We start from the raw sequence: 25,285 nt of genomic DNA on the forward strand, positions 1-25,285 counted from the left end.
GGAAGAGAGGTTCAACTTCCCTAGCTGGGTTGAAGGAAAGCATTTGATAGTGCCTTGTGAGAAACTTTTGCAGAGTTTTGGAAAATTGGGAGTAATGTAAGGTCTCAGGCAGATGAGTGTTTTACTTAGAAAGCAGGCTATGTTGAAAGAGTGTCATGGATGGAGGGAGCTGCTGGTCATGGTCAGTGGTGTCTGCTCTTGGCTCCAGTCCTGGACTTCATACTGTAGTTGGTTTTAGTTGTCTTGCTTGAAGGTAGAAATGCTTAACTATGTTTTTGCCTGATCAAGTTGGGTGGGGTGTAACTCATGAAGGAAGGAGTGAGATATGAGCCTGCAATCACAAGTCAAAAGATGACTTTGGCATAACAAGTTACCGCCTGCCAGGTGGGAGCTGAAGACAAAGACACGTGGCAGCAGGAAAGAGCTGGGGAAGTGCGTGTTGTCATTTACTGCGGTTGGGCTGATAAACAACGACTTGTCTCTTTGCAATAAAACAATAGCTCTCAACCCAGTGCCCTTATCTTTGGGGGACCTTGTGGTCTCAAGCAATAAAAATGGGGTTAGGTTTGATTATAGGTGCAAAGGCTAGTAGCAAAAGAGGCTGGGGACAAAATTTTTCTTCGATGCAGGTGGCTGCTGGAAAGAGGGAGCTGGTTGTAGTGGTTGATGCGAGGACATTTCTGAATTATGAAAAAGCTATGGTGATGCTAAGAGCGGGGAGAATGCTTTAGGTATTGTCATTGTAGATAATGTCATCCTCAGCTGTTTGCTGGAGATCTTAGCTGGAACAAATACAGAGGAGAGAGGCTTTGCTTTCCCCTAGTTGCTTTACTGAAGCCTGGCTTGGGGGATTAAAAGCCGTTGGCTTGTTTTATCCTAGAAATATGAAGAACTAGAGAGGTTGTTTTCTGTCTGATAAACATCAGGGTGGAGAAGTTGTTTGAGTTAAAGGACAAGGCTGAAACAGGACCAAAGCCATAAATGATATACAGCTGCCTTGGCAGTACCCTTGATCTTGACTCTTCTCTTCCAGCAGATAGTTGGTTGTTTTTTTATTCCTGTGGCTCTTGGCCAGAAGTACTGAAGGTTTCAAGTACATTATGGACTGTTAAACATGCCATATAATACAGGAATAAAAAGCTGAACCAAGAAGGAAAGTGTTCTGCTCTAATACATAATGAAGTGTAGGTCTTTGTGCCTTTTTCCTCTCTTGTGGCCTTATGTTGTGATTTTGTTTATAAAAGCTTTCTGTTCTCTTTGATTAATTCCAGCTGTGTGTTGGGGAAAATGGTTCTAGGTACAAAATAATCACTACTGGCAGAGTTAGCAAGTGGCAGATTGGTGGGGAGAAGAGGACTGAGTGAAAGATGTTTCTGCGGAATTTTGCCAATGTGATAAAAAAGAGGAAAAAATGAGGTTGGGTGACTGAGCAACCAGCTGCAGCTTCAAGTAGTTTTTTCCAAGACTCAGCTTGAAAGTAAAGGTCTCTCCCAGCTCTCCAAGATTTTTTTCTTTTGCTTCATTTATTAATCACTGATCAGATCCTTCAACACTGTCATTAAAATGTTGAGCTGCTTTAGATTCATGAATGTGATGCTAGTGCTTTTTTTTTTTTATGTTCGTGTTTAAAAGTGCCTTCAGGGATTTTGTTACCTTTTTTTCTTCTCCCTTCGTGAAGAGTCAAAACTTATCAATAGTGTTTGCTCTTAATCCTGGGACATCAGGAGCTGATATTTCCAATTTTCCTGGTAGTTCAAAGGCTGAGGATAAGGAGGGGTTTTGACCCTCTCAGCATTATTTCTCTCAAGTGTTGTGTTGCTGCATGCAACTTTGTTGTCCTGTGGCAAAAGTTTCAGACAGCTAAGGGTGGCTGCTAATGAAGGTGTTGGCAGAGGAACCATGCACATCTAATGCTGATTAAATTTCATTTCCAGGTGATGGAATATGAGAACAGGATCAGAGCCTACTCCACACCGGACAAAATCTTCAGATACTTCGCCACTTTGAAAGTCATAAATGAGCATGGTGAATCGGAGGTTTTTATGACACCGCAGGATTTTGTGAGATCGATAACACCTAATGAAAAACAACCAGAAAGTAAGTGATGTGTGTGTAGTACTGGGAGGAACTAATACAGCGAAGAGAGTAAACTCTCCAGTCTCTGCCTATGTGATCTTTAAACTTCCCATCAAACAGTTATGTTGTCAGGTACCGTTCTTTTTATCTTGAGGGGTGCAGCACAAAAAGGGGGGTTGCTGTCTGATTAGCATGCTGCCACGGTCAAAAAAAGTGATGCTCTCAACCCACGTGTTATGGCAATGTGATGATGTGCAGAAGGATAACAGAGATACAACAAATGCAGGAGTAAGGCAGAAAGCTACCACTGCAGCCGTGCAGGAGCCATGCTTGTCTCTCCAGCAGAGCCTGCAGTGTGTCCGTGCCAGCTTGAAACTGGCCAACTAGCAGCAGCGCGGTGCAGCCAAATAATGGTGATGGTTCAGGTTCAGAAGTGTTGGTCGTGCTTGAGAGCTTTGAACCTGGGATTGGTAGGGCTAAGAAGTGCCTCCTGAAGCGATCTATTCCACTTCCATGCTCCAACCCCAAAATTAGCCTAATCCCTTCCATGTTGCCTCAAGTGCTATTGCAGCAGATCGCGTTGCTACCAGCCTTTGAAAAGCAGATGAGATGACTTTCTTTCATACTTAACTAGTGAAAGATTACCTTCAACTGAAACGACTTCAGAAGGAGGTTGCTTTGGCAAGGAAAACTTTAAATATCAAGGCAGCCACATGTGCCTGTCTGAGCTGTGATGCTGCTGGCCAGGGTGGGGCTCATCTCTGCTGGCTTCAAATTCCCTGAGGATTGCAGGGAAGCACATTAGCTGTGGTACCTGTGGGGTTTGGCAGGCAATAGGTGGGAGAGCAAATGCTTTTTTTTCTGATTTGGGTTGCTGTGTCCTGAGCATTTGGTCAGAGGTTGGGTTTTGTGAGGTGACAGGATGATTTTGCCTGTCTTCTGTTTTGGAGGAGATTTGTGTTTTGGGTGAGATGTGGGAAATAGGGTTTCTTGGTCTCCCACAGGGTATCTCAAAAAATGAAACAGGCTTTTGTCAAATTAAAACTCCTTTTCTTTCTGCAGGCATTAATGGAGAACCTCAGTCCCCAAATGTTAACTTCTTGAGAGTGGGGTTTATGTACAAACTGTGAAACTGTTTTGATATCTTGCATGACAGCTGCTAAATAAATACCATGTACACTTGTGTTTAGAAAACAACGATATGAAGTGTGTGCAGGAGGGAAGAAGAAATAATCCTGGCATTAGTGTTAAGCATATTGGTGAACTCATATTTAGGTTTTCATCAAGTCCTGAAAATGTCTGTAGTCTTCATATGAATTAGATGGCTTCATCTTCAGTGAAGAAGTAGTTTGAGCAATGAACAGAAGATAATGTTCATAGATGCTGAAATTGTGTGTTACCATCTTATCTGTTTAAAGCTTGAATTGGTACTTTGAAAAGCAGTAGCACCTGGTTGAGTGTGAGACTTCCCATGTGAGGTTTTTTTTTTGTCAGCCAGCTTAAAAATAGAAAACATCCTATGTTTAATTTCAACACATCTCATTCTCTTTTATTTCTTCTGTGTAATATATGTGCTTGGTGCATTTTAAGGTGTGCACAGAAAATAGGTGGTAGAGTGCTGAGAAAACACCTACTTCGGAGACAAGCAAAGGTGACTAATGGGAAATAATTTGTCTGTCTTAGCCACTAACTTTCCTTTGTAAGTATTACTACCCTGGCTAGGTGAGCTCCTTAAATGACCCTGTGAAGCCTGTCAGGCCTTTTAGTGCCTGCAAATACTGCTAGTCAGTGACACAAAGCAGCCTGTAAGGGAAGAAAATTGCTGTAGTGATACTTACAGTAGCTCTTGGAAAGTGGAATGAGGTGGAAATTGAGCTTTGGCTGCCCATCAGCAGGCAAAGCAGGAGCATGGGCATCTTCTATCTGGCTGGTTTGAAAATCTGTCTTGAGGACTGTTACAGTCCTGGACTTGATTCTAGATGAAGCTGCTGCTAGGGTGGGGGTTCCTTATGAGCACTGCACATCATGGCAATCATGGTAAATGGTTTTTTAATATATAATGAACAGTAGAAGGGTGAAACACGTAATGTTATAGTAAAGTCAAACCAGCCATAATCTTGTTCCCAAACGTTTTAAAACCTAGTAGTAAAAAATAAAAAATACAATTGGTCTGATTTTAAAACACGAAGTTACAGTAAGACAAAGACTGCTACCTGCTGGCCGGTTTATTTCTGTAATTTACATCGGTTCAGTACTTTTGACTCATGGGATAATCTAGATTATAGATTAGTAGGGAAATGCCAGGGATGCTTTCTCTCTTAGTCACGACTCGGGTGTGCCCTCCGCTGGGGCTGGGGCATCCTCCCTTCACCCCAGAGCGCTCCTTTGGGTAGTGCTGTAGCCCGGAGCACTCCTTGGAAATCTCCTTCAGGTAGTGACGTAGCCTCCTCTAATTGTACTAACTAGGTAGGAGAATGCTTGAACTGAATTACGGATTACTTTCTGCAGTCCTACTGACACCAAGGTTTTCCGTGAGTGGTATTTGGTGATAGGTTTGTGCTGTGAAGCAACTGCCTTCTGGACCTGTGAATTAATTATGGTCCTGTATAAGTAGTCCAAGACATGATGAGGGCAGGGCACGCTCTGTATGCTCAAGCTGCCGGTCATAATTTCAGTGAGTAACTTCCTGTTCATGTGTCTGCTATTTTATGGTGAGAAAATGGTGTGGAATATAAGTGATAGGGAGTAATGAGCTATCTGAGTCCCTGTTGTATTTATTTTTAAACTGCTAATCTACTGCAAGCTATCTTATGCCTGATTCATTTTTATGGACTACGTAGGGGAAAGCTTGATTTATTGTCAATAAAGTGTCAACTTAATTCTAGACTGTGTTTTGCTAGCTTGGGGAAAACGAGTGCCAATTCATTAGCTGCTGTAGATTGCTTTCTCCTAATAGTTCAGTAAAACTTCATGCTGTAGCTTTCCTGAGTAGACAAGATGTGCTTAAAGGTGTGACACACTCTTGCTGAGCCTGGAAGTGTCTGTCAGAATAAGCTAAAGAATGGCATTAACTTGAAAGCTGCGTTGGAAAAAAAAAAAAAAAAATCTTTTATCTGGAAAGTCCAAGTGCCAACAGGAGTGTGGGCAGTGATATCTGCTCCCTGCAGTCCTCTGTTGGTTTTTTTTCCTCCCACCTCCTCTGGTAGCTGAGAGGTTGCTTGGCTCCAAGGCTGGATGAGCAGGGATGGTTGCTTCATACCTGGCGCTTGCTTCGTACGCCAGCGCAAAACCAGCTGAAAATACTCCATCTCAGTCTCCAGTGGGAAGGGTAAGGGTTTGCAAGAACTCCATTTCAGATGTTGCACCTTTTTGGATACAGCATGGGATTTTGCAGAAACAGGCGTATAAAGCCATGACACTTGACAGGAGCCATTAACCATGCCTGATACTTGCAGGTCGTTGCTGCCATAGTCTCTGTAGTCCTGCGTAGCTATTGGACCTGCTTGGTGGTGGCCTGCCTAGATCTCCTCTCTTTCCTAGTCTCTGATTTCCCTCAATTTCCATAACTTTCTTTGTTTTCATTCTCCATTGATCATTTTTCTAGGGAAAGTGAGTGTTTTGGGGCACCCTGGACTAAGAAGGAGCTGTGACATACTCAACCAGTACCAGTTTGGTGTTTTTTTTTCTTTGCACTAAGGATTAAAAGAAGTAAAAAGGGCTTCATGTCTTACCACAGCACACTGTAACAAAGACAGGTTATACCCAAACCAGTCTTGTTCTTCCATTGCACATCGTAGTATTAACCTCTCTGGTTAACCCAGACTCCACCCACATGAAAGATGCCTTTCAAGATCCACCATGCTCTGCAGCACCTCAAATATCTGAACTCTTGGAAGGTTTGGTTTGTTTGGGTTTTTTTTCCAGTCTGCACGAAACAACGAACATGCTGTCAGAGCTCAGCCAGAAGCAGCAGCTGTGCCCCAGCAGCCTCTGTGCGCAGGATGGTGTCAGAGGAAAGGAGCTGTGAAGGACAGAGCTGATATCTGGTGACTTGATCAGACCCTATAGCTTGGTTCTTGGTTTTTAAATGGTTTGTTTTTCATGAGTGGACTTTGTGAGCCGCTGAACACAGGCTGGCTTCTGGATTGTTGCAGGGCTTGAGTGATTATTTGTTATTTTGAGTTAAGTTTGTAAAATAGGAATGTGACCTTCTGTACAACCAGCAGTCATGAGCTGTGACAAGTGCTCACCTCGTCTGGTGGGGTCGGGGAGGACTCCTTAGGCTTGTTCAGATCCCTAAAGTTACACCAAGTGGAATATTTAAGACCCAAAAGGAAACTAGAGATCATGAACTTGCCTTTTGGTTTGTTGATGGAGACTTACTTCTGTGTTCTTCTCCAAATGCATGTGCTGGGGAGGTTTTCAGGGAGTGGATGTGAGAGGGAGAGGTAACTCAGGGGTTATCTCCTGAACCAGGAGGGTGAATACGGTTTTCTGTGAAAATACATTATTCTTAGGCAGGAATCATCTTTGAGCCTGTAATGCCAGATAGGAGCCCCCAGAAACCTAGGCACAGAGGAGCGAGAGGTGCATTTACGTGCACGCTTCTGTGATAGTCATCAGAAGAAACAAATAATTAGGGCTTCCAGTATAGATGACAGCTTGCTTAGGCTGATCAGTTGTGTTATGTATGTACATCTCGTAGCAAGACTGACTTGCCTGTTGGAGAAAGGGGAGATAGATGAGAGCCAAGTCGTTCCTTGAACAAAACAGTTTTAGACTTTAACACAACCCTGAGAGTGTTGCCCCCTGAGAAATCTCAGGCAGCTCATTGTTTGCTTGCAGATTACATTTTAAATCCAGGGAGAGATACTCATATAAAAAACAGAATCTGCAGCTCTGGAGGGGAAAACTTGGTCCAGCATTTTGTCTTCCCATAATGTAGCATGTTGCATGCATGGTTACCAGGCTCTTCTTCAGTCCCGGTAATTAGCCATTTTGCTCATTTAGTTGCAAGAAAAAGAGTCCATGTTATATAGCAAGCAATGGGAAAGGGGAAGCATATGATGATTAAATGTTATCCAAATAATGTGAAATATCTGACAAGGATATACGGACTGGAAGGAGTTGAAAAGGTTTTTCCATCAGTGGAAAACTGCTGGCATCCCAGAGGAAATCATGATGGCTTCTAATTGATCTCAACTGTGTTCTTGGCATAATATAATCTTTCTTCTGGAAGCTGGTTTGTTAAATATTTTTTTTAAAACTGCAATCTATAATCTGCTGCGCATGACCTTTTTTTTTTTTTTAACAGGATAACATGAAGACCTTAGTAATTGTTTAGATATTTATCAAGTTGTGGTAATTAGCTAGCTTTGAGTGAATCTGTGGAATGTATGCTTTCATTAATCAATAGAAATATAATAAGCATTTGACTTTAGATTTGATTAGAGCTGAACAAGAGTAACAGCAGGTTATTCTGTGTTTTTTTTCCTTTACATAAATAATTCCTTCTCCATTAAAACATCCTCCCTAGCCCAAAAAGAAAGCAGTAAATGCAGAGAATAGGGTTCTCCTGTTGAACACACTCTTCCCCATTGTGGCAGGCAGTGAGCGTAAGTTATTTTGATTTATTTTGAAACATTTTTATTTTTAGAGTGCTGTGAAAATACCATTGCATGAGTAAGAGTGAAGGCTGATATTCGTAGAATTGGTGGCTAAGTGGTATCGGTCCAATATGAAATAACATTTCTAGTGATGTTACTTAGGGACTCCACGGCAGCGCTGCTGTTTCTTTTGGTTCTGCTGATAGTACTTTATGTGGTGTACTTTATATTATGATACTATTTTAGGTGGTGTCAGAGTTTGAAGGAGTATTAGTGGTACTTAAAAATTGCAAGCAAGCTGGTAATGGTGAGAAAATTTGGAAATTGTTGCAGGTCACCACTGGCAATGCTGAAAGTGAGCGGCTGGTGCAGAACCTTTGGTTGGGGGAGCAAAAGGGCTGTCAGTAATCTGGGTGTATAGTGAAAGGTGGGGTGTTGTACAGTGTTTCATGTAAATAAAAAGTGTATTCTGGGGCAGGTCATGGTGAAAGCTCTGGATTGATTTGAGTAGAAACAAGCACCAAAGCCCAGCTGCTCTGGGTGGTCACTATGCAATCTGGAGTAGCCATGGTACACCTTGTGCTGCCTTCAGTCCCAGGGAGGCTTCATGAAGCAGCCGGGTATCCTCCTGAAATGATTTCTGGATTTCATTGCTGTCTCTCTTGAAGGAAATCCTTTAATCCATTTCTGGGACAATGGTATTTCAGTCCCTGCTTTTCAGTGAAAGGTGGAAAAGCTCTTTTTTACTCTTAAACATGCCTATTAGCTTGTGTTCCTGCAGCTCGTCAGCAATAGCCCAGCCAGGGGATATTTGTTTTATGAGTGTATCACTTACAGACAATCCTGTGGTTAGCACACCACTTTCTGAATAACAGAGATGTAATAACTAACATTCTTTCCTTTCCTTGTTCAGATGTGATTGTTCTCGTTGTGCAGTGTTTCCGTTAGCTCTCCAGCCTACACGAATGCTGAATTCCTATTGTAATGTCTTGGAGGAAAAACCTTTTGAGGTTTTTTTTGTGTAATGTAAAGAAAGAGGAACACAGGCATCAGGCAACAGTCCCTCTTTTTTCCTGGTTTTCTTTTGTCAAGTTTTAAGATTAAAGACTTGTGGAAAAACACGTAGCTAAGTTGATAAAAAAGAAAATAAACTGTATTGGAAAAAGGAAAATGTATTGAGTAAAACTGTATGCCTTGAACATATAAACACCTCTTTTCAGCTTTTGAATACACTTGTTCTGCTGGGAGCTATGGTGAGGGCACTTTTATAGAGGGACTTAAGTGTGCAACTTAGTTAATGCAGCAGAGCAGAGGGGATATTGCGCATGGCTGGGAGAAAGGGTGAGCATAAAACACTCATGTGAACCAATATGCTTGTGCTTGCAATAGGTAATGCTGTCTTCCAGAGCGTGCTGAGGCAGTGACATGGAAAAGACAGCAGCAGACGTGACAAATTTTTGTGCTGCATTTTCATATAAATCTCTGTCCCTGCTCTCCGAGACATGCATAAACCAAGGTTATATATTTGCTTCTCATCAGATGTGATTGTGTCAAAGGAGGCTGACATGATACAGGTAATGATAGCTACAAACCGCTGTGGTGGTGTAAGCAGTTTCTTCGGCAAATAATGGAACACTTGGAGCTCTTAAGCTTGAGGACAGACCTGGCAACTTCTACACCTGGCATGAGGGATTTGGATGCACTTACAGAAAAGCTGTGTGAAAGTCAAGGTCCATCACTCAGTGCCTTGTAGGAATAGTCTCAGGTTATCCAGATGCTTTGGTTTTCCCTGTCTTTTCGCTACATGCCATAGCAGTTGAGCAAACACATGGAAACAAATGTCTCTGTGCTTAGGTGAATGAGGCTGGTTCAAACCCTGGTCTAGAGGCAAACTACCCTGTGTTCAAAAGTCCTCATTTCATCAGTGTGTTTTTCTTTCGCTGACTCCATCATTACTGTAATTTATAGCTGTTAATTATTGTGGTGCTTTTTAGTTCCCTGCAGTCATACCCTCATCACCTCCCTTTTTGCCCACCTCATGTCACTTCTGTGGAGAATACAAGTTTATAATAACTCTTCCTTTAGTACAGGTACTTCACCTTTTTAGGTGAAATTTGGCTGTTTTTAATAACTTTTCTACATGTACCTACAAACTTGTATATATGTTATTATTTATTATATATTATATAAGTATTACCTATCTTTAAAAATATTATATTTATTTTATATATATATATATATATAAAAGAAAACAGTTGTTAGATCACCTCCTTCTTGCTGCTTGTCTACACGAGCATCCATTCATTTTGGGTCTCCTTTGAAACCTGTTTGCTTTCCCAGTAGTAGTGTCCAGTTGCGGGGGGCAGGGTGTGTGCCATTAAGACATACTTTCACTTGCTATTTTTAACCCATGTCCTTTTTTAGCTTTCTGTGAGTACGTGTGTAATGTTGTGATGTCAGGGATATGTCTTACAGCACTATTTCCTGGCATGGGAACAGGAGGTGTGATGGAGAAATGACTTTATTATGACATGTGGACATAAGCTAAGCTCAGCTTAGTGGTCAGCATCCAGATGGATGGTCAGGGGCAAGCTCCGACCAGATAACGTGTTTCTGGTAAAATAAGCACATGTATCAAATGAATCCTGCCTCTAAATGTGACAAGACTTACTGTAATGCATTTATACCCACAACTGTGAGGAGGACAAAATTCAGAAGAAGATTAAAGTCTGAAAATGTGTGTGAGTAGGCAATTTGCACTCTGTTGTCAGGTGTACAAAATATTGAGAAAGTGCTTTCTGGCTTGAATATGCACGGATCCAGAAAGCCCTCTGACAATTGCCTTGACCTTTGAAATTGGTAACAGAGGAGTTTTGGGTGCTTGGGTTCAGAAAGGTTGAGGAGGTCACCCTGGAGCAATTAATAACTCCATTTCCTGCACCATAACCATTATGAACCTTTCCAGCAGACGAGAAGGGTTTTATTATCCTCCTTCACAAGCGGGTGATGCAGCAGGCTTGGGAGAGGTTTTATTTTGTGGGGTTTTTTTCCATCTTTTTTCTAATTTAAATTGGAATGAGGATGTGATAGTTATCATAAACAGGGGCAGTAAATGCAAGGGACGTAGATCCGCAGAGGGGTTTTATTCTTCAGAGATCTGAAAATGGGTCTGTGCTCTCCCAAATTCCGGGAAGCGCTTGGTTTGAGTTGTGCTTAATCTCCTCTCAGGGTGCATCTTCCTGACTTTGGATTGCAAAGCTCAGATAATTAATCTTCCTGAATATTTTTGTCATCTTGCTTATATGTGCATCCATCAGTGTACATATAGCCTGCTGGGCATTGCAGATTAGATTGAGAGCTCTGTGCCTTAACTCTGCAAATGCTGGGATATTTTGTTTTCCCCTCTTCAATATAGAAAAAACATTTTGTGATGGTATGAGAAATTCAATTTACTAGTATAAATAACCACTCTCCCTGCCTTTCTCCAAAATGCCTTTCTAGCTAAAGCTGTTGCCTTCTTATGAATGCAGCTACAACTTATCTCCTTTAAAATCTATTTTTGAGCAATTCTATCCTAAAATATGATCACATTTTGGATTTATTTGTGAATATCCCAAATAATTATGGGAACAATTCTCTGTGTTCCCATTTGTGAGCCATTTAAAAGGTGTTATTAAAAACAATAAAGAGTTTTATGAGCATGCATTTACATGGGGCATCACAGGCGAAATGTTTGCCTGGTAATAGCGCAGAGGTCTTCTGCTTTGGGGTGGGTATTTCAGGCTTTTGAGAGGTGCTGGGAGCTGTGCTCTTGCTGTCCCTGTTAGAAGGAGGTTTTCTTCTCCAATGCCATGAGTTTGTTGTCTTTCATGATCAAAATACAAGTTAGAAAATTCATGAAGCCCCAAAAAATTTCATTCTGTCCTTATACTTTCTACTGATATTATTCAGACAGTGCATTTTACTTTCTAATCCTTGCTCAAACAGAAAACCCCAGAAATACTTTTATACTCTTAAGAACTTTTTTTTTTTAAAGTATCTTTTTTCTCTTTCAGATCTAGGCCTGGACCAGTTTATAGTGAAACGCTATGATGGGAAGGTGAGCACATTAGATTAAGTGTATATTATTCAATGGCTTTTTTTAATGTAGAGTCCTCTAGTTATTACTTACATGTGGATGTAAGTTAAATGAAGTATTTGAAACAGTCTCTTCAGAGCTTTTTGTTGTTTAATAGTATTGCAGTGCTTTTTCCACAATGATGTAAAGATTATTTATTTAAAGGGGTCTTATAATGTTTGCAGACAAAATATTACCTCTTCATATATACTGGTAGGTCAGGAAATTATAAGTTGTAATCACGTTTCCTTGCTGCTGCTTTATGACTGTATGAGAGCCCCACACCATTTAGTGAGTTATGCCATTTCAGGGGAAACTCACTTGACCTTTTCTTTCCAGACTCATCTCCAGATTCCTAAAGGAAAGAGACACCTGTGCTTTTATCTGCATCCTGTGCATGTATTTTCCCCCCCTATCAAACAGCCTTACTCTGTTCCCCTTTTGAACCCTAGGTATTTCCTACAGTGACTGTTCTGGATGTTTGTGCTGTCACAATATGTGTTGGTAAAACGTTGAGCATGCTCTGATCTAATTTTGTCTACCTGTGTAAGTGGAGCTGTGTAGCATCCTACCTGTTGTTATGGAAATCAGAGACCAAATTAACCACACTGTAAATCCCACTGGTATGGAGGAGTACAGTAAAGGCAGCTCTGGCCCTAGGACTAGCTGCTCATATCAACTTCTTGATGCAGATAACTACAGGTTAGTTAATTTTCCATCATATCACCATGGGCACGTATTGGTACCCCAGCTTTTAGTGATATTCTCATTTCATCTGTATCATCTGAAAATAAAACTTCTGTTTTTCCAAAGGGAAGTCATCATCTGATGCCTTCATAGCTGAGTGATGAGCCTGACACGTAGTATCAGGTGTTTCCAGAAAGCCTTGACACTGGAAAAAAATGCATTTAAAGCTTTATATAAATACAGTGTGGGCTGAACACATGCAATTCCCTGTCTTGTTTTGTGTTAGTAGGGAAAGGTAAAGACAGAAGGTGATCAAATACCTGGGGTCCCTGTCATCAGCGGTGTACAAGTGTTCTGGTTACCCAGGCAGTAGAGCGAGATTCTGCTTGAAAACAGACAATTTTGGCAGTTAATGTTGATGCATAAAACTATGAAGCATGTTGTGAACACCTGTTTTCTTCTCCCCCTGCCACAAACCCAATGTCTGCTCTTCATGATTAAAAAAAAAAAAAAAAAGCCCCAAACAAAAATGTACATATATTCTTCGCAAAATATCAAATGCTTCTCCCTCTGGTTTATGACAGTCTATTATGCATCCTCTCACTTTCATCATTTTAGCTTGTCAAGCTATCACACTCATCCCTTAGGCTTTACATAAACAAGATTTGTTTGTAGGGAAGAAATGCTGAATTCCACGCTATTTTTGCTAATTGTTCCTCTATTCCTGAGCACTCTGCAGTCAGTTCCTATCACACTGGATAAAAGATCCAAAGGCAATTCCTTTGTTGAACTCAACTTTCGGTTCCTCTGCCCCTCAGCACTGAGGGCTTAAATTGCAACATGCTTGGATGTGACAGAGACAGTTACTGGGTGTTGAAAACCCATGGTCAGTGTTTGAGATGCTGTACTCAACTGTGCTTTGTCATCCTTGCTCTTGGGACCTTGCCGTTCAGCATGATGAAGGGTGGAGAACAGATAGCCTTTGCCTTACGCGCTAAGCACCTTTCACTCTGACCTGTAGCAGAGTGAAGTTGCTTTTTATAGAAGTTAGATGTCGGTGCTGCAATTGGATGTCTACGTGCTGTGGTTTGGATAGTCTGAAAAGTGAGGCGACAGAAGTAGGGTACTGCAGTGGACTTTATTGTTATCTTATCTTGGGACCTATTTTTTCCACAGTCTAATAACACCTTAGAAGCAGTTTGCTCTGTTGAAAATGAAGAAATACAGGTTCTTGTTTGCTTGGCTGTCTGCTTAAAGACACCTTGGGACTGGCTAAATCTGTCTGTGGCTATTATGGCAGCGGTAATGTCCAGATGAGAGGATAATTCGTGGAGAGTTTAAAATGAGTTGGCCTTGGCTCTCCCTTGGTAATGAAAGAAGCTGGCAGTAGATTGATCTGTCTGGTAGCATCTTGTTCTCATTTTATTGCTTGCTTTGGGTTTCAGTTTAAAAAACAACACTGTCTTTACTCAGTCAAGTACCAACTGAGGTGCTGCAAGAGCTGACCTTACTCATTTGAGTTTCACTTGCATAGTAGCACCTGAGGGATAAAACCATTTTGCATCTCTTTCTCCTTGCCTGTTCTCAACTACATATTCCTCTTGGTTATCAAAACATCCTGTACCTGGAGATGACTTTCTGGGGCTTTGCCTTTGTGTGCTGACAGCTGATGAGCTCAGGCAGAAGGGTAAGAGGTCCATCGTTCCCCTAAGCATCCTTATGACTGTCGCTTAGAGGTAACAGGACTTGTGGTACAGACGTGCGCTCAGAGAGTAATAGGCCTCGTCACTGGAAGTTTCCTCTTCATTTTTAAGGTGGAAGGAGTTTGTGAGCAGTCAGACACGAGCCAGCTGTGGTACTGAAAAGTACTCACAATCTACAGGCTAGATCCTGGCTGAAGAGTAGAAAAGAGAATTTTAGTTTCAAGCAAAGATGAGTACCCAGGATTGCATGTAAGTAATAATTTAGAAAGATTCAGTTAAAAGAATAGAACCAGCTGTGCGGTCAGTTGTGTTTTAATTACATATTACAGAACAGCCTTTGTGTTTTAAGGTATCGGTGTGAATTTTGAGCATGTATGTTTGAGATATAAATGCTACAGCATTAGAAAGCAGATGTATGAGCTGCTCTTTTCACAGAACCAATTTTATTTACATAAAACTACCATCAAACAACTAACTGGCTGTTGTGAGGTGATCAGGACTGGTCTTGCCAAAGGATTTCGTGATGTGCCTTTATATTGTAATTGCGTTGAGTTTCCGAAGCATCTTGCTGTGCATGTGATTGAATGCTATGGTGAGAAGACAATACCCGCTTTATTTTCCTCTTCCTCGCCCTCCTTCTTCCTAGTGATAATTTATAGACTTGATGGAGAGGGAGGTAAATGTTACTGCCTTATTAATGGGAACAGTGCTCCTGTAATTTGAGCCTAAATGCTTTTTCTTCACTCATGGCGAGACCAAAAACCCCAGAGAGATTCATCCAGTGAAAACCTTTGGTCAGTTATGTTTGCTAACATGAACTCATACTTTTCTTTGATCTGCTGCTGCTGTCAACCTGACTCTTAAACCCCTCCAGGGATGGAGACTCCACCACTGCCCTGGGCGCCCATTCTAACACCCAACAACCCCTTCTGGAAATAAATACTTCCTATTATCCAGTCTAAAACAACTGAACAACTGTTCATCTGCTCCATTTCCACTGTGTCTCTTTCCTCCTCTTGCATTTTGGCAGTGGGAAAGCAAATGCTTTTTTTAACCCATCTGGAAGAGAAATATCCCATGTCATACCTTCTCTTGTCCTACCATCTTGAAAAGCATGCCTCTCATTCGGAGGAGTGAAGTCCTGTTAAATTTAAGATGTGCTGCTCCCCTGCTGCATAATGTTTGTTAGGGCTTAAGAAAGGCCACTTTGGAGAGTGACGTGGAGATGTTCTTTGCTTGTCTGATTTTCAAACTGAGGCATTGTGCCGTTTCGTCACTCACTGCTTACATCTTGCTTAGCAAGATGATAGTGATGAATAAGCTCTAAATAGAAGTATATATCTTAGCACATGTAATGTGGCATAAGCTTCATCAATGTTACATAAGTTGTAATACAGTTTTTGTTAAAAATTTTAATTTTTCATGCCCTGTTTACTTGATGGTGGGGTTTTTGGCTTATGCTTTAATGATTGACAAGCTTAATCTCTCAAAAAGAAAAGAAGCGATGCTCTAAGTGGTGTTCCTCTAAAGCATGAGCCACATATCCACCCTCAGAGCAAAATCACGCCCTGTCACCTGGGTCCTTTGGTGCGGTCCCTGTCCTGGTGTGCCAGCACAGGGGAGCTCCCAGGCGTCCCGCAGCTGAGCTTTCAGCAGTGCAGCCTGGTGGAAAGCTGTGAGCAGAAGATCGATGTGGTGGGTGCACAGCATAGATCTGTCTTTGTGCAGTTGAGTGCTCACACCAAGGGTAAGATGTAGTGCTTTTAAAAGACCTCCAGCCTATTTAGGAAAAAAAACCCCAACACTCTACATGGGTTATTAGTTTAATACAGAATACACTTGACTTGCTCTTTTTGTTTTCCTATGCTGAAAAATTTCTTGCTACTGCTTAAAATGAACAAAAGCCTTTGAGCTACTAGCAACAGCTTACCCTCCTGCTACCATTGCTGCAGTAAGTAATTATAGAGGCTTTCAATGCCCTCTAATTAAATTTATGAATTAAGTATTTCCTGCCAGCATTTATATTTACATCTCTAGATGTTTGGGGATGCTGTCGAGTAATGCAGAGCAATAGCAAAATGAAGGAAAAGGAAAATACTTCAGATAGTTTCTGTAAGGGCCAGTGAAACATCTGAAATTCACTTCCACTGTATAATGCAAGCTTGTATCATGGACCAGTGTAATGATCAGCTTAAAACACACTCACCTGCCAAAGCCCTGTAACTAGAGGTATGTGTCCATTAAAGAAGAGGGAGTCAGCTCAGGAGGAATATTTATTGCCAGATGATTTAAAGAGCATCTCGGGAGCAGATGAGCCTGAAAAAATGTCCTCAGGAAGGATCCCAATGGAAAAGACTGGAGGTAGATGGGCCATCCTTTTATGGTGGATTGAAGGATCTTGCTGCCAGTTTTGATAGAGGGGAAGCAAGTAACCTTTATTTATATTAACCTGAATTTTTGGGGTCCTTTGCTTTGTGTATGACCTAAGGCCAGAGTGTGAGGCTTCCACCAGAGTAGCTGTGGTGCAGAAGCTGCTGTAGACCTGAGCTTGTAGCAAGTGGGACAAGCTCGAAATCCTGCTGTCGTTCAGGAGCCAAACACTGAACCAGAGCTCTGAGCTCCTGTGATGTTTAAGTGCCTCTGAAACCTTCATGCGAAAGGATGCAACTCTAAATGATGCCTTACCAAAAGCAAGCTATTGTGATGCATTAAATAGCAGTTTAAAGTGTATATGCAGTTGATTTACTGAGCCCGTTAACAGAGAAGGATACTCAGTACTTCCTCTACATTAGATGCAATGAAAACAGGTGAGGAGTCCTCTACATCCAACTGTATGAGGTCTTGTCAGTGTCTGTTGTAAGAGTATTTGATGAGCCCCCGGGGTCAGCAGTTTGACCTGTTGAGTCTAGGTTATTGCTTGCTTGGAGTGGAGCATTCAGCGATCCTGGTCCATAATCTGTGTAAAAAGTCACTGTCCAATTTCAGATTGTCTGCTTATAAATTCAATCACCTTCTGGTCTCAGTGCAGGTAGTATTTATATAATAACCAGGAGGCATCTTCTTACATAAGTGATAACCTTATGTTTGTCTATATGAAAGCTTCTTTGCCATCCCCCAAAAATGTCATAACAAACTGGTGGGAGATAATTCTTGCCTGTGACCCTTTGTGGAAGCAAGCAGAGATGCAGTTTATTGCAGATAATCAGCAAATCTGAGCTAAGCTGACACGGTTTTTCTCTTCTTGACTTTCTTTGCTGACACCACTGTCCTTGTTTGTGGGTTTCTTTGCTTGCTAGCTTTCTCTTCTCAGCCAAACTTGGCCCTCCCATCTGCTGTAGTTAGCAGTTTACAGTTGCTTTTGTGTTCGTCACCGCTCTTCCCTGTTCGCTGGGACCTGCATGGACACTAACTGCAAATTCTGCTCTTGGCTTGTTTTTTATAAAAATAAATTTCATCAAAGAAAATATTTACTTCGAACACAGGTAAATGCATGGTGCACAAACATCCCTCTGGACAACGGGGTTGTTTTATGTCCATGTAGAGAACACACTTCACCCTTTCCTACCCCCTCTGCCAAAAGTTTGTGGTGTATTTCAGTTTTGACAGAGCTCTACTTGCTGTTATCTTTTTATACTGCTAATTCTATGCTTATTTTCACAGGGCTCATTTGGCAGATACTACTAAAATTCTGTGGTTGCTCTATGTCCTCTTTTATTCTGGTTTCTAGGAACCTGGCGGGTGTTTCTTCCAGCTACTAATATCTATGATACTTGTGTCTTTATTCTAATTATGGTTTGGTTTTTTGGTGTAACCAAGCATTCCCTCATTTTCTTCCCTTTTCTAACCCTCTCCCCTTCCACCAGGATTTCTGGCAGGTACAAAGCAGACAGCATGTGCTTTGATTAGTTCGTGCTTCAGACCTCATAATATGCACTTTTCATGTAAAAGGAACAGTGTACGCTCACCCCTTCTCCTTGGTCCTTTAATAAGTTATCCTGAATCCTCTCCTTGATCTTCAGCCTAAAGGATTTATTTCAGAATACTTGAATTCGGCTTAAGAGTACAGTCCTCAGGGTAACCCTTACTACATGGCTTTATTCATGGGAACATCTTTGAGCAAAGCTCAAATGTGTATCTCCCTGTCCTCCTATTTTCACGGTGTCTTTTGCGGCTTCTGACTTATTTTGCAGCTTGATGAGACTGTGATAGAGTTGGCTGTTGTAAAATGGCATTTTCAGCTCAAGGACACAAAGTTAGTTTTATTCTGTGAGGAGGGACAGGCGTGTCTCTGGCCAAATGCTGTGGGGAAACATCATGTATTTGAATGTGTGTAAGTTTGGTGAAAGATTTATTTTTGCAAACTTCCTAGAGTTTTTCAAGTTACAGGACTGTGTAGGGTGAACTATATTAAAGAATATCTTAGGAAGAAGATATTTAGATGCCATAGTTAATAAGATGGTTTCTAGGAAAAGGAACTAGAAAACAGAGGAAAGTTAATTTGGTATTAGTAAGTAAAGAGAGAAATGTACTCTAAACACTCCAGTTTGTCCTGTAGCTTTGTGACCTTAATGAAATCCATAGGGGAAGATTGCAAAAAATAAGCAACTTGGTGACAAAGTGCCCTTAGTGGGTGTATGCACTCTTTTAATCAAATAGTGGTTTATGGGATCATTTTTGGCTTTAATTTCTTTGATAGTTTTGCTGGCATTAGATTAATGCTTAATACTTAAGGGATAGAAAACTGAGCTCTGCAGACTCTGTCCTTGGGTAACATAGAGTTAGTAGGGAGGAAGGGAGAGGGAAGGAGGATGGATTGAGCAGGATGGGAGGGAATGCTTTAGGAGGTGCTTGACCTCCCTGACTACAGAAGGAAGGGAAGGTCTGGATGGGAGAAGCAGGTGAAGAAGCAAGGAGTGAGAGAGTCGAAGAGCATGGCAAGATTTTTATTTGTGTCTTAATTCAGTTCCTTAAACTATTTAATGGTTTAAGGAACTGAATTTCATGATCATAATGACAATCTCTAATTACATGATTACATGTGGTTTTTCCCCAAGCCCCTTTCTCATTCAGTGGGTGATTAGTACTGAGTATATGACCCCAGCCTCATCATCTGAGCCAGTGCTTAATACTTGTTTTCTATACAGAATTATTATTTTCCTCGTGTACTTTCACACTGGAATTTTTATCTGAGAAACTGAGCAGTGTGCATTATCAACATAATGAGTTCATCTTGGTAATGCGGGCTGAGGCGAGGGAAAGCACTATCCCGATTTCCATCTGGAGACCTAAACAGCCATTTAAATTCAAAGGTGTCAAAAGTCAACTCATTTTAGTAGTATGATTTGGGTCATCAAGGACCTCATTTTAATCCTCCCCCATCAAATTTCCATGACAAATGCCTCTATGGTCCTACACATTGTGATTTCATTACCTTATAGACGACTGAGCACAGCAGAGGGGAGCAGAAGTGTACACTGTCCCTTTTCCGAGGCACTTCCTATTTGCTTTTTCAGCAGGGGTTTCTCCCTTGCATGAGTGGGTCTGCTGCCTGCGAAGGGTCGGGAAAGTCTGTGTCATTTTTTTTTTTCTTGGTCATACAGAATGCTGGCCTTGCGTTTCAGGTGCCGTTTGTTTTAAAGGTGATGAATATTTACAGCCTTGCTGGAAGGAGGGAATGTGGATTTCTCTTTCCAGTCTCAGGAGACCACCTGTAGTAATGATTGCTGCCTAATGTTTGATTCTCTGTATAAGTCCAAATTCAAATTCAGAGAACAACTTCATCCATGACCAGCTCTGTCTTTTTGTCCCCTGAATATATATACAGATAACCCCAAATCAGAGATTAAAAAAACCTCTTTATTAAAATATATTCTTGGAATGTCATAAACTGCAGTATTTATCTGCCAAGAGTAAATGTTAAATATTTTCCTATGCTAACACTCACTCACCACAATTTGCTGTGCAGAATCTGTTTGCGTTTGCCTGTGTTAGTATGTAGACTTCATAGTAAATTATCTAGAGCCACTAGGAACGATACTGTGGACTTTTCCACTGCAAAAAGAAGTTTATGAGTTTCAGAAAGTCCTCGTGCTGTTTCCATCGCAACCTTAAACACTTTTTTCTTCTTTAGTGATATATAAAAAATGCCAGCAGATGTGTCCAAAATGACGTATTTTGCATCCACATTATAAAGTTAGCTTTAAAAACTCCAAATCCCTCAGTTCTGCCCCAAGTCCTTTTTTGTCCTCGTTTCATAGTGTAGAGGGACCTCCCCTACCTCTTTTTCCCTAAAGGGCTTTTGAACATCTGGGCTGAAAGGCTCGATTTTAAAATCTGGTTCTAAAAGCCTTTTTATTTCTTTATTTCAGTTGTCTTTAATGTAGGTAGTGAGGTGCCAACATGAGTTGTCATGAAATTTCTATTTACATGGCTTTGGTTCTTTAAAGTTTATATCTTCTAAAAAATGAGCAAAAATTTAAAATCTCCTTCATTCCAGAGCCTCCAGTTCAGCATTTTCATGCAGACATAGTTCAAAGCATTAATAATTTTAGTTACCATAGCAGGCTGCATTGCCTGCGGTTTTCACTGGCATTTCTTAAGGGTTTTCCTTTATCTGTCTTGTGTGATAGACCAATACAGAGCATCTGCTGCTAACGCATTAGTTAGCGAGTGTCTCGGTATGTATTTCCCCAGATTTTCAACAGCCCTGCTCGGGAAGGAGCTGCAGTACTGTGCCAGCGTGATGCTGTCCTGCAGGCTCCGCTGGACCAGGCGAGCAGGAGCTGCGCCGCTGCACGTTTAAATGTTGCCTAGTGCTAATGAGATGGCAGATGCTAGCTAATATTTTTGAAGATGTCCAACTATACATGTGGTAGGTGCTAAAGAGTGTTTAAAAGACATTAATTAAATGGATTGTCCAACAAATTTTAGAAGAAAAAATTGTTTTCCCATTGTTAGAAGGGTTCCTAATACTTTTCTATTTATAGGGCTGCTGTCTAATGATTTAAGCCCAAGGTATTGAGCCATGTGCAAGCAGGATTAACAGTGCATCGTGTCTATGCATACTCCTTAATATTAGTGCTTGTGCACGTAATGTGGTGTTCTTTTCCTCTTGTTAGCGAGATTTCATTTGTAAAGAGACAAATCACAGTAATATGGAGGGTCATAAAGCCAGAAAAATCAGAAAAAAAGAAAACAAATTGTCTGTATTAGGCCAACTCATAACACAGAATTTTTGGAAGCGCTTGCCATGGAAAGGAGAATATTTCTTCTTAGCACTGAACATACAGCATTTTAACTTCTTTTCCTATATGCCCGCAGCTAACCATAAAAGAAATACGTTAATAGATGTCTTTTAAATGGTTGTTGTAACTGAAGGTGGTCAGTTGGGACTGAAAGAGAATTGCTTTGCAGCAAGGTGACTTCACTGAAACATTCACGGTTTTGTATTTGCTTACACAGTATTGGTAACCTTAAAGTATTTCTTTTAAAAAAGGAACAAACTGAGTAATAATATTTGTAAATAGAAGATGGTTATGCTTCATCTAAAATTCCTTACTAATTTACAAAATTACTTTCTGGTTCTGGAGAAATACTCATTATCTTGCATGCACTTCGATATTTATTTTGTTGTCATTTTGGAAGGCGTAAGGCACTGTCAAAGGGGTCACATAGGGCTGATGAATTCCTGAAGCTTTGGTTCATATAAGTGCAAAGGTGATGTTGAGACATAAGTTCTGTGAATAAATGGGCTGAAAGTGTGTTTTCTCCTCTAGATTGAAACACAAACTGTCAACTTTAAGTGACTTAACAAGAATGTGTTCTTCCCAAAGTGGCAAATTAAATGCTGCTCATTAAGTAGTTTCTGAAATGCAAAATGAAGTGGAGCTGCAAGGATTTAGCTGACAAGGCTTTTCTAAATGTGTGTTAGGAATGCAGTGCAAACACCAGCACCACACCTTGTGTCTGCCTCTGCCTTTGCAGAGAAGGTATCCCTTAATTTGCAAAAATACAGCTTTTTTTTTTTTTTCCAGATTTGCAGAATTAACTATTAACATGTTTCACTCTTTACTCAGCTGTGGGAAAACAATTTTTAAATCCAAAATAAAAGTAATATTTGGCAAGGAATGGAAGGAACCAGTGGGGTTTTTTTCCCCACAAAACCCCTTTGTTATATGGGAGCTGTGCTTGGCTCAAGGGAGGCTCCAGCAGTAGATCAGTTTTGGGGTAGAACATGTGAAGTTTGTGATATGTCTGGGTGTTTTGCTTGCTTGCAGCCAGTTCAGAACACAGGTCTGGGCAGTTGCCTGCATATGGCATTTTCTACAGCACCCGGGTTTGGGGGAGGTTGGTCGCTGTTATTGATACGTTCAACCCATGTTCTGGTGCTGTTTGTTGGGCTTGGGCAAACCTGAGTCAGGAAGGGCAAACCAAGCTTTGTATTTTGAAATGCAATTACTTTTTTTTTTTTTAATCTGTTGTCAATGCCTGGTATTGTAAAATAATCTGCCTGAATTGCCTGTAAAAAGTTTTATTCCACTGAGACTGACTGGCAGCTTTTCACTGAAGTTACACAGCCATGCTTCTGCTGAAAGCAATGGTATATTTGGATTTCTTTTTCTTTTTCCATGTTAATTTGGATGTTTGCTCGTTTGTGTGCTTGTTTAATACAAATCTACTGCTTGATTAAAAAATACATCATAATTGTAAACTGTTTCCTGTGGCTTGCTCCCTTGTGAATGCTCAGTTTTGAATGTTTTTTGGGTGTGCTGAATGATCTTCCCTAATTATTCTGGTTTTGGGAATGGATTTAACATAGAAAAAAATTCTTAAATGGGAGACATCTGACTGGTTTAGCTGCGCACTTTGAGAATTAGCTTGTGTTCAGATACAAAAGGGTGTGAAATGTGGAAGTTGGCCTGAAATTGTGTGGGTAACTGATTTATGAAGATGACATGTTTCTAAAAGAGGATGGAGGCTTGGAAAGGAATTTTTTCCTACATTTTCTGATGCCATACATTACCTTTCTGGCTAGAAGGAATGGCAGAATATGCTGGAAGGAAATTAGGATGTGGAAAAGAAGCTCGAAGTCTATAGACAGTGGTTTTAGGTGCTAGTGAGGACTGACTTTGGATTTCTCCACCTTGAACTTTGAGGGATCACAATAGTCCACGCTGTGCTTTGGGTAGATTGATGTGGTTTTCTGATTTTTTTTTTTCTGAGGGTTATAATTTTGTAGAAAATAATGGTTTATGGTGGGGAACAACACCTGAGAAGGAGGCTTTCAGCCTTTCCCGTAGTGGGGCGAGCTTCCCACGTACTTTGGGGAAAGCAATCACACGCACAGCTTCTCAGTGAGCCAGAAGAAAATATATGGGGGAGTTGCAAATTTTTTTAAAAATCCTGTCGTCCTAGTGTTGGGAACCTGAAAATCATATTGTACAGGTCAGTTGTTATTTTCTCCTATTAAGATCAGTGGGAGAAATTCCCTTCCCCATTAGCTGCAGGCAGGCTGAGCACCGTAGTCGCTGTGTATGTTGCCTTCTCAAGGTTTCTGACAAGTAGATGCTTGTTTAAAATAAATAAAAATGTTTACTTTGTTTGCTCAAAATAAGATGCAAATGAGTAAATGCTTCTCCCTCCCATCTGTCTACACCTTTGTTATTCAGAGAGCAACTAACTTAATATTTTTTTTATTGTTAGTCTGTGGATGTGGTTTTCTGTTCATGAGGAGTATTTTGAGCTGTTTGATGCCGACTATGAATTTTAAGTGCAGAAAAGCAACCCATAAAAAATAATAAACCGATCTCTGGAACTTTTTCATGGGATCCTTCGAGCAGGTGAAGTAGGATGCTAATCGCTAGTTTATGATAAATGCTGCTAAAGACAGGCAGTCGGAGGAAGAGGCAATAAATCACACGAGCAGGTGAGATGCTGCTGGCAACGCCGCCGACAGCAATCACAGAAAACTGTTTTCTCCCCAAATCTTCCCTTCAGTTTAAAGTAAAACCAGACATTGTTTATTTGTCCTTAACATAAGCATCAGTGTAATTTTGCTTCAGATCCATCTCTATGGGAAGGGAAGCAAAAACATTTTGTTCAGTAAATGATACTTAAACCTAGTATCCTGTAAGCATAAATAGCAGTTATCTTTCATGTAGTGAATGCCATTAGCATGTTGTCTGCTGTTAGTGATTTGCCTCTTATTAAATTCCTGACTCTCTCCAGATGGTAAAGTCAGAACTACTGAGAAGAGTTTTATTTGATCAATAGAGCTGAACTTTTTTTCCCCTGGAAACTGTATTTTTTGGTGATCTATATGGTTATTTTTGTCTCTTTTTTTGTGGTTTCCGAGCCAGATACGGGTTAAATTTTCATCTAAATTATTAGCTGAGCTCATCCCCACTCTGCAGTCACATACAATGGTGAGTTCTCTCTCAAAAAAAAAAAACCAAAAACCCAAAACCAAAAGCTGAGGTGGATGAGAGACATCAGCTGCAGACAGTGGGTCTGACCTGGAGAGGCTACGTGCTAACTCTTGCTGGGGTGTCTACTTAGGCTTCTTAGCCGCGCCCGGTCAAAGCAACAACTCAGTTGCTTCAAAACTTTCTTGCTCTTCGCAAGTCTAACTGTTCAACTTGATGTTATGTTTTGCCTGCTTATTTTACTGTTGGTTAACGAGTTTTCTTTCCTTTATCTTGTATATGATGGGATCTCCGCTAGACAGAGGTAACAGTAGGGGACAGTTGTGTAGCTGGACCCTCGTGTGGTGGTTTTTGTTGGTGGTTTTTCCTAAAACCGTTCCTAAATTCAGCCTTGCTTTCACCATGCTTCTGTGCTTGCATGACTTGGTTTCTGTGGAATAACCTCATCCACGCCTACTTTTCTTTGTATGAATTTCATTTTCCTCTGTGTGTGTGTGTGTGTTCTGCTGTGTTCTTAAAATGGATCACCAGTGTGGATTTCAGTGTGCATCTCCTAACAGTTTTATGGATCCTTTTCAGTCTTTGAAGCTTCAGTGGATCAAAGGCACTTGGATTTTTAGTTTAGTAAGGGCGATTAGCTGATAAAACACATGTGGCGTTTTCTGTTAAAAC

General features: G+C 40.9%; 1 protein-coding gene across 3 annotated transcripts in view; it reads left to right on the forward strand.

Moving 5' to 3' along the window:
• MICU1 (mitochondrial calcium uptake 1) overlaps positions 1-25,285 on the forward strand; it is a 110,479-nt gene that overhangs the window by 32,615 nt on the left and 52,579 nt on the right. For 2 of the 3 annotated variants that reach the window (XM_074830200.1, XM_074830201.1), the window contains exons 5-7: positions 1,935-2,097; positions 11,738-11,781; positions 24,548-24,613. In XM_074830200.1, the coding sequence (XP_074686301.1) occupies positions 1,935-2,097; positions 11,738-11,781; positions 24,548-24,613 (273 nt within the window). The remainder of the gene's footprint in view (positions 1-1,934; positions 2,098-11,737; positions 11,782-24,547; positions 24,614-25,285) is intronic. The other variant, XM_074830203.1, reaches the window with a different exon arrangement.

This window comes from Strix aluco, chromosome 7, assembly GCF_031877795.1.
Source record: "Strix aluco isolate bStrAlu1 chromosome 7, bStrAlu1.hap1, whole genome shotgun sequence".
In the NCBI taxonomy this organism is placed as follows: Eukaryota; Metazoa; Chordata; class Aves; order Strigiformes; family Strigidae; genus Strix; species Strix aluco.